At 37.2% G+C, this 13,589-nt stretch overlaps 1 protein-coding gene across 2 annotated transcripts in view; it reads left to right on the top strand.

Annotated features, from left to right (window-relative positions):
* The window catches only part of LOC107091872 (ephrin type-A receptor 3-like), a 120,317-nt gene extending 112,422 nt beyond the window's left edge, over nucleotides 1–7,895 (top strand). The window contains exons 16-19 of one of the 2 annotated variants that reach the window (XM_015386053.1): nucleotides 15–164; nucleotides 293–486; nucleotides 6,043–6,180; nucleotides 6,672–7,895. In XM_015386053.1, coding sequence (XP_015241539.1) covers nucleotides 15–164; nucleotides 293–486; nucleotides 6,043–6,180; nucleotides 6,672–6,771 — 582 coding nt within the window. In that variant the 3' untranslated portion in view covers nucleotides 6,772–7,895. Of the gene's footprint in view, nucleotides 1–14; nucleotides 165–292; nucleotides 487–6,039; nucleotides 6,181–6,671 lie in introns of both variants that reach the window. The other variant, XM_015386052.1, reaches the window with a different exon arrangement.
* The last annotated feature ends 5,694 nt before the right edge of the window (nucleotides 7,896–13,589 follow it).

Genomic DNA, 13,589 nt, shown 5'->3' with positions numbered 1-13,589 from the left:
TCTTTGCCTTCCAGGGAGGAAAGATCCCGATTAGATGGACAGCCCCAGAGGCCATCGCCTACAGGAAGTTTACTTCAGCCAGCGATGTTTGGAGTTACGGTATTGTCATGTGGGAGGTTATATCATACGGGGAGAGACCGTACTGGGAGATGTCCAACCAAGACGTGAGTCCATAACCTTCGAAATAGAAATAAAACTTTGCTGCATTTTTATCAGCATGTTTCTAAAATACAAAATGCACTCATCTTGAGTAATCCAATATCAGAAAATGTATTTCTTCATCTCTGTACAGGTGATAAAAGCAATAGACGAGGGTTACCGTCTTCCTGCTCCTATGGACTGCCCAGTGGTGCTGCACCAGCTCATGTTGGATTGCTGGGAGAAGGGGCGCAGTGACCGGCCAAAGTTTGGACAGATTGTCACAATCCTGGACAAGCTCATCAGAAACCCAGCCAGTCTCAGAGAGCTGGCCAACAGCTCAGCATGGTCAGTAAAACAGACAGTCTCACAGATATAGTTTTCTGGTGGGATTGGGGTATTGGACAATGTACACATTAAATATGCTAAAGAAATATTGGGAGATTTGTAAACAAGGAATTACATTTTTAAAATATATATTGCATTCTTTAAAGTTGTTTTTCTACATAATATCTAGTTCTGAAAGTTGCAAATGGAAGAATATAAGTTTGGGGGCTGGCATATCTTCCCTCTACTTGTTCAATTTAGACTTTCTGAATCCCCAGCTGAATTGCACGCTTTGAGAGAATATCATTATTTTTACATTTACATTTTACACCTCAGGCGCTTAGCTGATGCTCAGAATCAGTGCAGCATACAAAAAATATTTTTCACAGACAAACACTCTAAACATAAAGTGGGAAAAATACAAAGCTCAGCACAAGGTATCAGACAGAAAAGCTAAAAAAAAAAAAGGGTTAATCTCCGGGGAGTTTAGAAGAGACTAAATGAACTGAAGGACCAACAGCCTTAGATTAAAAATTATGTGATGGAATAATGCAGTACAGATAAAATATAAGATACAACCTCTAATTTAAACACATAATGTTTATGTTATGATGCTATCCAGGTTTTGGAATGATATAAAAAAAAAATCTAATCCCAAGTTTAAGTCATTTGCAAACCACAGATTCCTGCGTATGAATAAAAATGAAACTTTTCTTTTTTTTTTTTTTTTTTTTTAACTCAGGATGCTTTCAAAGCACATAAACCCAATCTTTCTAAGGGTTGTATTCCCAATTAATGTGCTTCTGTTTGCACTCCATAAATTATTTTTCAAGGTTTTATATAAATTAATGAACTCTATGATCATTTTAAGAAATTATAATTAATTAATCTAAGCAAGTAACTCAAAAGGTTGTGTAAGAAGCAAAGACTACAAATCATAGATAATATTTATCCATTGATAGAAGTTTGATGCAGGATTTTGTTGGGTTTTTTTGTTTTTATTTTTGTAGAGACAATAAAGATTTAAGTCAGCAGAATCAATAGTTACGTGTTTTTTGTTAGGAGCATAACATGAAAATTTTTATAAAATAGAAAAGGGTAGCCTAATATGCTATTTTTCTAATAAAAGAAAAAAAATTAAAACATTACACAGATTTGTACATGTCTGAAGCTTGTATTTCCTCTTAATCAGTTTCTCAGAAAATTAAATATGACATAAGACCCTTAAGAAAAAAATTACACAGAAATTAGGACCTACAAAAACTTAAAGTACTCCCATCTTCTGTGCAGAAGGGGCACCATTACCTATTTTCTGTGGGGTATGCAGAAACTTTTTAGGTCACCCGACCCCCTTAGATTGTTTTTTTTTTTATGTTTACATGTGTATATATATCTCAGTCATTCATGGACTACTGAATACAAGACATTTATTAGACTTTCTGTATATCTTCTTTCTTATCTGCATTTCTCTGTCTGCTGCCAGCTGGCAAGTCTGCCGAGTTCCCTGTGACCTAAGATTTCAATTAGTCAAAAAGTATGCTTTTATTGGTCTAATGTAGGGATACATAATAACCAATATCAATACTTACACACACTGAATTGTTGTCCTCCTCCTTACCCGCAAAGTCCTTCAAAATAATCCTAAATTGGCGTGCTTCTGTGTTTAGCACGCATGTCCCATGTATAGAGAATAGAATAGAAAAGTTTTGTTGAAATATGATTTTCTATTAAAATGTGGTTAATTAGATACAGACGCTGTAATTAACTTTATCCAAACTTTGAATTGTGTCCTGCCACTAATAAAAATAAAACTTGCTATTAAGAAGCTGTAAATTTGTACCTATTATCAGATCAACCTGCTGCCTTCCTCTGTCCATCCCAATTCCTTTCTCTCTTCTTCTCTTTCCTCCATCTGCTGTATGTAGCTACAGTAATTTGCTGTGGAGTATTTGTTAAATAAACCAGACACATATATAATAAAATGACATTTGAAGTTCAAATTTGATCTTTGTTGAATAACAGTTACCTTTTGGATACCGCCTTCACATGGTGCTGTATCTGAGTGAAGAGATTTAAATACTGAGTTACTACCAAGTTCACCAATGTATCTGCTTAATGTTTTCACTCTTCATCTAATAAATAAATAATAAAAAAAACACCTTGATGTTATGCCTGACATACGAAAAATCTGGCAGAAACGCTGGCATATGTTTGAAGTTATGGATGCATTTTGTATAAGTTCTAAGCAGGCTGAAGTACTCTGAAGTACGCTGGCACACGTCGATATTTGGCAAGTATGCCAAGACATATGCCAGCGTATGCCATGCATGTGGCATAAGTTACAGGTAAGTTATCTGACATATGTTAAGTGTAAGTTACTCATAAGTCTTTGTTGTCAAGCTTATCCAAAACCTATGAGTAGCTTGAGCATAACTTAAACGTAACTTATTAAGATCTTATCTCCAACGCATATCAACGTATTTGACGTGTTCTAGATGACTTATAATGTCGTATTGGCAGCATTTTGGTATAAAAGGGGGTTCGTAGGAGGAAACCGTCAGTTCAACTCCAGACTGTATCCCCATCGTAGGATGAGGGAAAAGGTGGGTGTGATGGATCCTCACTGCCTTCACGCCAACAGCCATGAGCAACAATCTTCCTAGCAGACATGACACAGACTCTGCTGCGACTGCAAACTTGCTTTCTTTCTTTTTCTTTTTATTTATTCTCTTTTTTGGGGGGCGGGCGGTAAACAGCAGCTAGGCTAATACCACGATCAAAGGCATGCTTTTATGCTGACCGGGCACCTGAGGGGAGCAGCTTTAACTGATGCTTTGTAATGCCCATGTAATGATGTTTGTGGATAATTTCATGGGCAATGGCCTGCCATGCGTTAAACATAAGTTAGGCTGTCAATGAAGTTCTGGATTCGTTATGAATACCGTATGTATATGCCCAAACTTGGAAAAAATACATAGAAAGCTGAGTGTATGCCAGCATTTTAGGAGATTTTTGGACGTTGGGCATATGCTGTCTAAATCAGCAAGGTGTGACAGGGCCCTATGATGAGGTTTGAAAATTACTAATAAGGGTGACCAGTGACAGAGATATATTGTACCAGAAAAAAAAAATCATAAAAATTAACTTCTGCTCATTGATTGTCAACCCCATCTAAACTGGTTAAAGAGACATTAACGATTTAGTCGCTGATTGCCAACAGTCAGATGTTGCAATTGATCCTGAACCTTTCAACCAAGTTGGCTTGAGCTTAATGACGAAAACTGACAAAAATGTGAAGAAAAAAACCCAAAGCAGAATAATATTCTAATATCCTGAAAACAGTATTTCTCCAGTAAATCCTGGAGCAGTTGTATAATCTGTTTTCTTTTTCTCTGGAAAGAACGTCCCCCGTCTTCCTCTACAGAATTGCAAAGCAACAGTAACTTGTCACTTCCCCAGCAGTAGCTTTAGCTAATATTTACAAGAACTCTCTCCTGTCTTTCGCTCACTTTAAAATTTTCATTCATCCCTAAAATGTCTTTATCTTTCTTTCTATCCCCTTCCCTTTTTTGTTTTATGGCCCTGAGAGCTTTTGTTATGTCTCTCCATCTTTAGCTACCTGTCATTGCATGAAACCAAGAAGGTTGTATACAGGAGGCAAGGTGAAGGATCATAGGGAGGTATATTCAGTGACACACTTCTGTTACTGATCATACCATATTCAGAAAGCATTTGTAAAATGCTATAATGGCTGTCCAAAAAGGATTGCCCTGTCATTGTTTTGGCAGCCCCTCTAGTTTGGTAACCCCTATGCTATGTGTATCATGCATACCCACTTTTTACATCACTGCTGTACAGTACGTATATGTCCTTATGTCCTTTTGCACAAATCACAGTATCAGTGTTTGGTGGCACAGAGGTTTTAAAGAGGCCCAGGTGGATCTAATAGCTGCTTTCTGATTGTGTCTCTCTTCTTTTTGATGATACTTCATCCTAAGATTTAGATCAGGCAAGCTTGGAGTTGTACCGTTACAGCAGGTAAGAGTCCTTGGACACTCTGGGTTCAGTCGCAAGTCCTGCTAGAAGTTGAAATAAGCATCTCCATAAAGTGTTTCAGTGGAGTGAAGCATGAAGTTCTCTAAAATTTACGAATAGGCAGCTGTGTTTATTGTGTACTTAATAAAACACAATGATCCGCTACAAGCAGAAGACATAACTCCCCAAGCCACTGACTGTTGCAATTTTACATTAGCGCAGGAAAAAAACGCCTGGAACAAACACAACAGGTGCTTACTACAGTGTCACTGGAAAGTGTTGAATAATGTAAGGGGGATAGTGGCCTTAAGGTCAGAGCAGAGCACTTGCATTCAGAAGTAGGCTGAAGAAGCTGGTTTGAACCCAACACACCACCATTCTGGGCCCCTCAGCAAGACCTTTAACGCAACATTGCTCCCCGCTCCATCAAATGGAGAATATATGTTTTATTGCAATGAAGAATATAGTTAATAATTAGCAACATATAAATAATTCTTAAAACCAACCAAAAACATCATAATTAATTTAGATAATTTTGGATTTTCTATCTTGCCTGTCTTTGTCCTGTTTTGAAAACATTAATTTCCAAAAGATTTGCAAAATTTCACTTCCATATAAAAAGATAATTTTGGACCAAGAGTATCAAGTTTTTCCCTTTTTCCCAATTTAAAACATTTCTGTTGTTGATTTGGTTCAGGAGAACTGGCACATTTTTAGCCCACATGCTGGTTACACCTGTGCTGACTCTTAAAGCTACATCTAAAGCTGCACTCTATAACTTGTTTCCCCGAAACCCTTCAATTGGCTTTGCTTCAAAATCCTGTCAAGGAGGCTGTAATCCCTGTTACTTGTTCACCTTTTTGTACCACACTGATTTGTTCTTTCTGTGAAGAACCAGATACTTTAGCAAGAGCTTTTGTGGCTTACCCTTCTTGTGGAGGGTGTCACTGACTGTCTGCTGCCCATCTAGCAAGTCTACAGACTTCCCTGTGACGATATAAGCCATAACCTCAGATTTTAATTAATCAAAAAGTATGTTTTTATTGGAGTTGTTTTCCTCCTCTTAACCTCCAAAGTCATTAAAAATAATCCTAAGTTGACATGTTTAGGTGGTGCATTGGTTAGCGCGGCAGGCCCATGTATGAAAGCCTTAGTCCTCAACGTGGTTGGCTCGGTTTTAAATCTGGCCAGTGGTCTTTTGCCGCATGTCTCCCCCCCCCCATCTCTTGTACCCCTTATCCTGTCTCTTAACAATAAACAAGCCACTAGTACTGAAAAAAAAAAAAAAAAAAAACAATAATCCTAATGCCTTAGTTCAGTAAGTTATATTTCCAATATGCCCAACTCTTAATATTTGATTTTAAACCTAATACCGGTCAATGCCAATATCATGCCACTGATATAATGCATCCCTAGTTGGGTAAAAATTTTCAAATGTTCTGTAAACCTGCATTTTGGGTTATTTTGTATTTTCTCTAACTTCTAATAACATAAACTCTGTTTAGTCACAGCTATATTCAAGTGTGCTTACCATCTCAGCAGGGAGGACCCACCCACCCCAGAGTTCAGCGTGAGCACTGTGGATGATTTGTTGGACACCATCAAAATGGGCCAGTACAAGGAGAACTTTTCCAGTGCTGGATATATCAGCTTGGACTCCATCCTATACATCAGTGTGAGGTACAATCACATGAGATCTTATCCTTTTTAAATTTAAGTAGAGTCATTTTTAGAATCCTAGATTTCTCATTTTAAGTCTTAAACCTTGGTTTTAAATAAAATTCTCACCACCCAATTGCTCTGAGATGGATTTTCTTAATAGCATCTGATTGGTGACTGTTAGAATAATTGCAAAATTTCCTGTCTATAAATCTGTCAAGCAAAAACATGTCCTTTTATGGAGTAAGTATCATTATTATTCATTCTATTATATATTTTTTTTCATGTATTATATGTTTTAGTGATAAACATTTCAAACAGTGAAAATCTAAATGAGAAGATCAGACCTCAAACAAAACGTGAAACTGACAGTAAAAAAGCCTGAGCAGTGCACTCTAAGTTAAAACCAATATTAACTGCTGCTGTGCAGGATTTTTCCTGCATTATAAAACCTTTTTACTATTTATAGCATTATAATCCTTTTGCTTGCATTCTTTTAATCTTCCTTTTAGTGAGCTGACTAAGATGGGAGTGACGCTTGCTGGCCACCAGAAGAAGATTCTATCCAGTGTGCAAAGCCTGCAAGCCCAGGGGACACACGTCCAAGTATAACAGTGTCCACATAAACACAAAGAGAGACAGAGTGGAACTGGACGCTCTTGTAAGGAGTCTCCCCCCGCTGAAATGGAGCTGTAATGGATACTATGTGCTTGGGTCTCTATTGATTTTTTTGAGACACACTAAGATGGAGACAACATTGACGCTTGACTCATTCACCCTCCCCTAATTCCCAACCTGGACGTCACTTCGACACTCGGACTCTGTCCGATGCCGCTCACCAAGATGGGGCAGCAGACAGACATCAAAGCTGCACACAAAGATCATTTCATGTCATGTCAACATAAATGAAAAAGAAGCAAAAAAAAAAATAACATACTGACTAAAAACTGAATATAGCGCTCACCACTGTTTGTCAGGTGTATAGTTTGTTTTACCATCATTTTGTTTGTTTTACCATTTTTTAAAGAAGGGTTTAAAAGGGTCATAAGATGTGTATACGTGTAGATATATGTTTATACGGGCTATGTATGCCGCAAGCATAGAGATGGACCTAATGTTTGTATCGGTGGTTGCACTGTGTTAACAGCAATGGTCGTATATGTATGAACTCTTCCACTGGTGTCAGCTCACAGAAAGCTAAGAGATTATGGATGACATGAATGTGAGGGGAGTGGGGAGATAACTAAATGGACCTGTAGACATAAAGGGGGATGTAAATTATGCTAGCTTGTGTATGACGGAAGTATATTTTAATAGTCTATTTGGCCAGGACAAGGGCTTCCTTAGACAGTCTCTCAGACACACTTCCATAGAGTGGATCCAGAATACATAAGCCTGTTTATGTGCACTTACTGTATGATGTTACAGATCGCAAAGAAATTACAGAACATGATGAAATGCTACTCTTCCGATATCTTTTCCAGAATAAGCATAGTTTACAAAGCCTTGCAAAGGTATTCATACCAGTTTCTTTACATCAACCACAGCTTCATGTATTGTTTTGGGCTTTTAACTAACTGCCTAATGAAAATTTGTGGACGGTTGTTAAGTGGAAGGGGACAAAATATAAGGCTTTTTACATGTCTTTAAAAAGAAAATAAAACGTCTGATAATAATTTGTTTTTTAGCCCTGCTAAGTCAATGCTTTGTTAAAACTGGGTTTTATGAATCATTGGAAAAAAAGAGGGACTAGTGTATTCAGGTTAATTTACAACATTTACATTTCTACCACAAAAAGCCTTTTTTATGTTGGCAAAAAAGCTGGGTTCATCATCATTAGTGCTTTGTTCCACATGTTTGTTGTGTCCTGTACATGGCTTGTGGCAAACTGCAAACCTGACTTGATACAGCTTTTTTCAGTCACTCTTTCATTAGGATTATATTTGAACATTGAGTGACTTATATATGTCCTCTAGATGGATTTCTCCATATAGGTAGGAAGTATTTTGGCTGATTTACAGTTCCTAGCCTATACAGAAAGCTTTATTTATTCCTAAAGCAAATTATTAATGGCTGTCCCTATATTTCTAGCTACCAGGCATTTGAAGACTACAGGAAACTATTTAAGGCACTTAAAGCATAATACAGCTGCATGTTGTTCATGCTACTGCTACTTGTGAAAAACAAATCGTAAAAAGCTTTTATTTTCCTCACACTTTGTGTCAGTCCTTATAAATGCTGTTACAGGGTTCCTCATTTACAGTCATTAAGGTCCAACGTCCTGCACCTTTTAGACGTATCTCACACATCCAAGTCAAATAATCAGATCATTGACAGGACTCTGGATAACCTGGCTGCATGCCGAGGCGGTAATCCAGCCATTTCTTTCAGATGTGGAAGCAGAGACACAAATAAAAGGTACAGGAACCCTGGACTGAACCCTGAACTAGTTTGTGGCTGTGGGGTAACAAAATGTGAAAGATTTCAAGGGATTGGTATGAATCCTTTTGCAAGGAATGCAAAGTATATATGTTTTACAACATAATGTAAGGAATAACTCAGTTTAGGATGAAGCCTTCCAATGTTTCAGGTGTTTTAAGACGAGTGTCTGTGAGGAGCGAAGGTGATGCAAGCCAGTGACACCTTTGAGAACGTCTAGCTTGATTTTACGGGTTCGTGCCATGTACAGAAATATGAAAAGTTAATCTCGAGGACATACCTTAATTCTAGCTCTGCACTTTTATTTTCTCTGTCCTTATGCCTGGATGCTTCACAGTACTGTCACAATGATTGCAGAGTTGTGTGTTTCTAACATCATTGCTTGATAGTATTGTCCCTTTATCGACCAGGTGAAGTGTTAAATATCTGATGTGCCACCATAAGAGGGTAAATCTTGGATAACAAATAAGCATTATTTGTGCATTGTGTACATTCTCACTCTAGTTACAGAGCTGTTTTTATCATTTAGCTTCACTCACCGTCCAATACTTACAAATTTACAATACAATGTTTACAAAAATAAGCAAATATGTCTGTTGATGTTTTCATTAATTACACAATTAGATGTTGAGGGACCCTCTTATGTGCACTAAATTAAAGGCGCTGAATTTGCATTTAGTGTTTTCCAAAACCCAGTCCTAATACATGTGGCTATCTTTAGGACCAACAATGACATAAAGTACAGTATTCGATTGTATCATAGTGTAAAATATGTACAGTGTTAATTTCCAATATTAGAATGTTTGTAATGATAACAATGATGACTTTGATGTGCTTTTAATATGAAAAAGAGATTTTTGAAGTTTATGTTCAGGGGTGTGTCATACAGGTGAAGGTGAGGCGATTCATAGTTTGAACAAAGGAATGTAGCAAAGAGAAAAGCTTCAGCTTTGAAAGAGACAGTGACTGCAGTTTTTATGACAGTGTTAGAAGAATAGAATGAACTTTCTGGCTTGTTTCAAATGCATATCAACCTTAAACTGTAATTGCTCCCTGTGCTTCCAGCCATTCCTTAATAAAGCACTACTTTTTTATGACCACTTCGGGCATAAAAAAAATCAAGATGGATAAAAAGAAATCAATACTGAAACCACATTTCTTAGGGGAGCCCCTTACCTTCTACTTGGCTACAACAATAAAACAGCTTTCCATTTGAAATAGACTAGTCCTACAGAAAACATGCAAATGCAGTATATAATTATACATATATATAAGATAGCATAGGAAACACATTTTAAACACTATAATACACATTTTAGCTGTTCTAAGCATTTTAAGTATTTCTGCTAGCTAGATAACAGAGAGCTACATAAAGGATTAGAAGTATACCAATAGCTTAAAAATGATAGATTATTCAATTACGGATAATAGTGAAACCAGAATAATAGAAGACATGCAGACATGTTGGTTTGTAGACTACACCAACATGTCTGCAAGCAGACTGTCACTGCCCGATCCATACCCGAAGCACCATCCGTACCATCGGCTCATTTGAGCCTGTGCAAGCAGATATTCATCCAGGTCGCCATTAATAATGTAATGATGGTACTAAAAGTACTTATTTCTATCCTTAAATCAGTAAAGAATTCTAATACAAATCTTTAAAAACTATTTTTATGACTTTCCTGAGACAATTTTATGCTTTTAAAATTTTCTCCGGTAAACAGCTTGTCTGACGTCATCATCAGACATGCTCAGAGCTCAAACCATGTTTATCTTTTAGTTATTTCTTGCTTTAGAAATGCACTATATACTATATACTGTATGCACAATATAACATAAGTTCAACATGAAAGGAAAAAATAAAACTCTAAAACACTAGATTTATGTTTAAATCCAAGGTCAAAAAAGTTAGCTCCCAGAAGTAGCATAGCACAGACAAGTGATAAAAATTAAAGAATTTTAATGCATTTATTTTCTCAGGAAATACATTATTAACCTTTAACACATAGTTTAGTACGCAGGTCTTCAACAGGGGGTTCGCGACCCCTAGGGGGTCCACAGAGGTACTGCATGGGGGTCGCAAAAGTTTTGGTTGATTAGACAGTTTTTTTGTTTGGGTTTTATATTCCCCCCTGCAATTTTTTTCCACTTATTGAAATGTCTTTAAATCTACATTAACATGAATTCAACACACTGTAGTAAACAGATAAATGGAGGCAGAAGATGTCTTTCAGTCATCAATGCACACATTCAGCGACACACAGGAGCTCTTTCAAGCTGGGCACCGTTTCATTCACAACACCTGTCCCATCAACCAGGAATCACAATCAGAAATACGTTCCCAGGGCGAAATTACTTTCATTACATTACTCCATCTGTAATAGGGTGACTATAGGACCAGTTTAATATAATACAATTTCACACAATATCAATAATCAGGGGGTCCCCGCTCCATCTCGCAATAGTTTGGGGGTCCTTGACCTGGAAAACGTTGAAGACCTCAGGTTTAGTACACTTACTTTTCTCAAGAAGGAAAAGCATAATTTAAGTCTTTTTTACAAAATAAAATCGAGGGTCACCCGAATGTAATTCTGGATGCACAGGTGCAAATAAGCTGGTGTTACGGCTCGTGCTTCCAGTATGGATCAGGTAGTGACAAAGCTTCTATATATACAGTAGTATCAGTTTAAAAGTTCCCTTTCAGTCCGAGGATTCAATCAGATAAATTTTGGTGATTTTCCTGATCACCATCATGATCCAGGAATTTTTTTTAAAGATTTTGTGAACACAGGTACTTATGATAGAAGTCATAATATATCGGATGAAATTAGCTACTTGGCAGAGGTCTGCGCTTTCTGACTGCTTTTCTAGTTTTAAGTCTGGTTTCAGAAAATGGTCCACAATAAAAAAATATATACATGCACAGGTTTATTTTTGTTCTGCTTTCTCATTGTTTACAGTGTATATTTGAAATTGAAGTAAATTGAATTGTACAAAAGGAAGAAGGGAAACTGTTCATTCTATTCTTTCTAACTCTGTGATTACACTCTGGCGGCCAATCTTGTACCGCTGGCCTTTTAGATGCCTTATTTACTGAGTTATATATGGTCATTTAGAGGTGATATTAAGAGTAAAGTGTATATAGAGGTGTATTTATTTGCATTACTGATCTGACCTCACATCAACACCCATGTTGTTCATGGCCTCCACAGAAACATTCCCTGGGCCACTTCAAACAACCACAGTAGTTTTTTTTCTCCTTTTTTTATTTTTTATTATTGTTTATCATTGTTTAAAAGTCATAAAGACCCTGATATGAGCAGCTAGACTGGAGAATTTAAAGAGATATTTGAATTATCCAAATGACTGGCTGACATTTGAAGAACAATCTTAACTGTTTGATTGTTTTCAAATGTGAAACTCTACGGTGAATGCATCCTCAATAATTGCTCAAAAGTACCGTAATAGAAAATGATCCCTGTGCTTTTTGGATTTTTGTTTGGGTTTTTCATCCATACTTGCACCCTTTTCCAAAATCCCAAATTACTGTCACTCCACACACACACTTTGCCAAGTTTAGTCATGTGGATTGATTGTCTTGATCTGAAATGCTGCGTTTCTTTCTCTTTCTCACCCAGTATGACTGTAAGTGTTCATCAGATGTTCAGTTGAGGTTTTTGGTTTGCCTCTCTCTCCTCCATTCCCCTTCACCATCTCTTTTGTTGCCCATCAATAAAGCTTATTTCTTCCCATGCTAATTTTCTCTTTGCTTGTTGTAAAGGGTATAGGCATTCTTATGTCCTTTATGTTGCTGTAATAAATATGCTAATATTTCTAATTTCTCACCTGGAGCCTGTGCTGTCTTTCTTTATTTCTTCTACACATTCTTTGCTCTTTTATTTTTTTCTTTTCTCTTTAAAACACTTTTTTTAAACAGCTACAAATGCATACCACTTATGCTTAAATATAATAGTGATATAAAGTCTCTCTTCATATCAGAGAGACTCAAAAGCTCTTGTGCATTATTTCTCTTGTTCCATTAAGTAGGTGAGAGCTGCAAACTGACATAGGCAGATAAATCCTAAGAGTTTTTCTTTGCATTCTTTTTATCACTTAATTAGAGTTTACAAAGATTTGGCACAGCATTATTCCTACCTGCCAAAAAGGGTATTGGTTCATATTTTAACCGTAAACAATCCTATCTCATCAAGACATGGACTCAAATGAAACCGTGAAGGTTTTCAGTGCAATGCTTTCTATTTTCTTTTTACTCTCACGTGCATTCCAGTTCATAGTTAATGGCCATAGCAGAAATGTAATTATCATGGTAATAGTCTTGATTGACAAAATATAGCAGTCTGGCAACCACATCTTCATTATCAGTGTGTGTAGTATGTGTAAGTGTGTTTCATACTGAAAGATAATTTGGTCTCAGGGGAGGAGGGAGGTCACTGACTCCTAACCTTGGTTAACCCCTTAATGCACTGGCTCAGTTGCTGTCAGTCTATGTTACCGCCATTCCGCCTCATTTAGCCCATCATATTAGGCTTCATATTCCCCTATTGCTCACTCCTAGACTCCACACACACACAAACACACACAGACACACAGCTCGACTTCCCAAAAAAAATCCTGGACCTTCTCTCCATTTCCACAGTATCTATCTCATCCCATTGCCCTCCTCTTTATCTCGCTCCTGGCCTTGTGATGTTCATTTTCCCTCCCATTTCCTATCCATCCTGTGCAGACTGACAGTAAGGTTCTAGAGTCTCCTCTGACCTTGACTATCCTATTATCTCCTTCTCATTGCTTTCTACCCATCATCCAGACTCCTTTCTTACACTGAGCCCTCCATCCAAAAGTTTTGTTTTTTTCTGCATGGAAGGCCATGTGTGAGGTTTACTACCTGATTCACGCCCACCACCACTTTCATCCTGTCCTACATTAGACGTCGATCCATAACGTCCGCCTTTTGTCTGCGGGTGTCT

This window comes from Cyprinodon variegatus, unplaced genomic scaffold, assembly GCF_000732505.1.
Source record: "Cyprinodon variegatus isolate N-32 unplaced genomic scaffold, C_variegatus-1.0 Scaffold355, whole genome shotgun sequence".
Lineage (NCBI taxonomy): Eukaryota > Metazoa > Chordata > Actinopteri > Cyprinodontiformes > Cyprinodontidae > Cyprinodon > Cyprinodon variegatus.
This window is presented reverse-complemented; position numbering and strand designations above follow the sequence as displayed.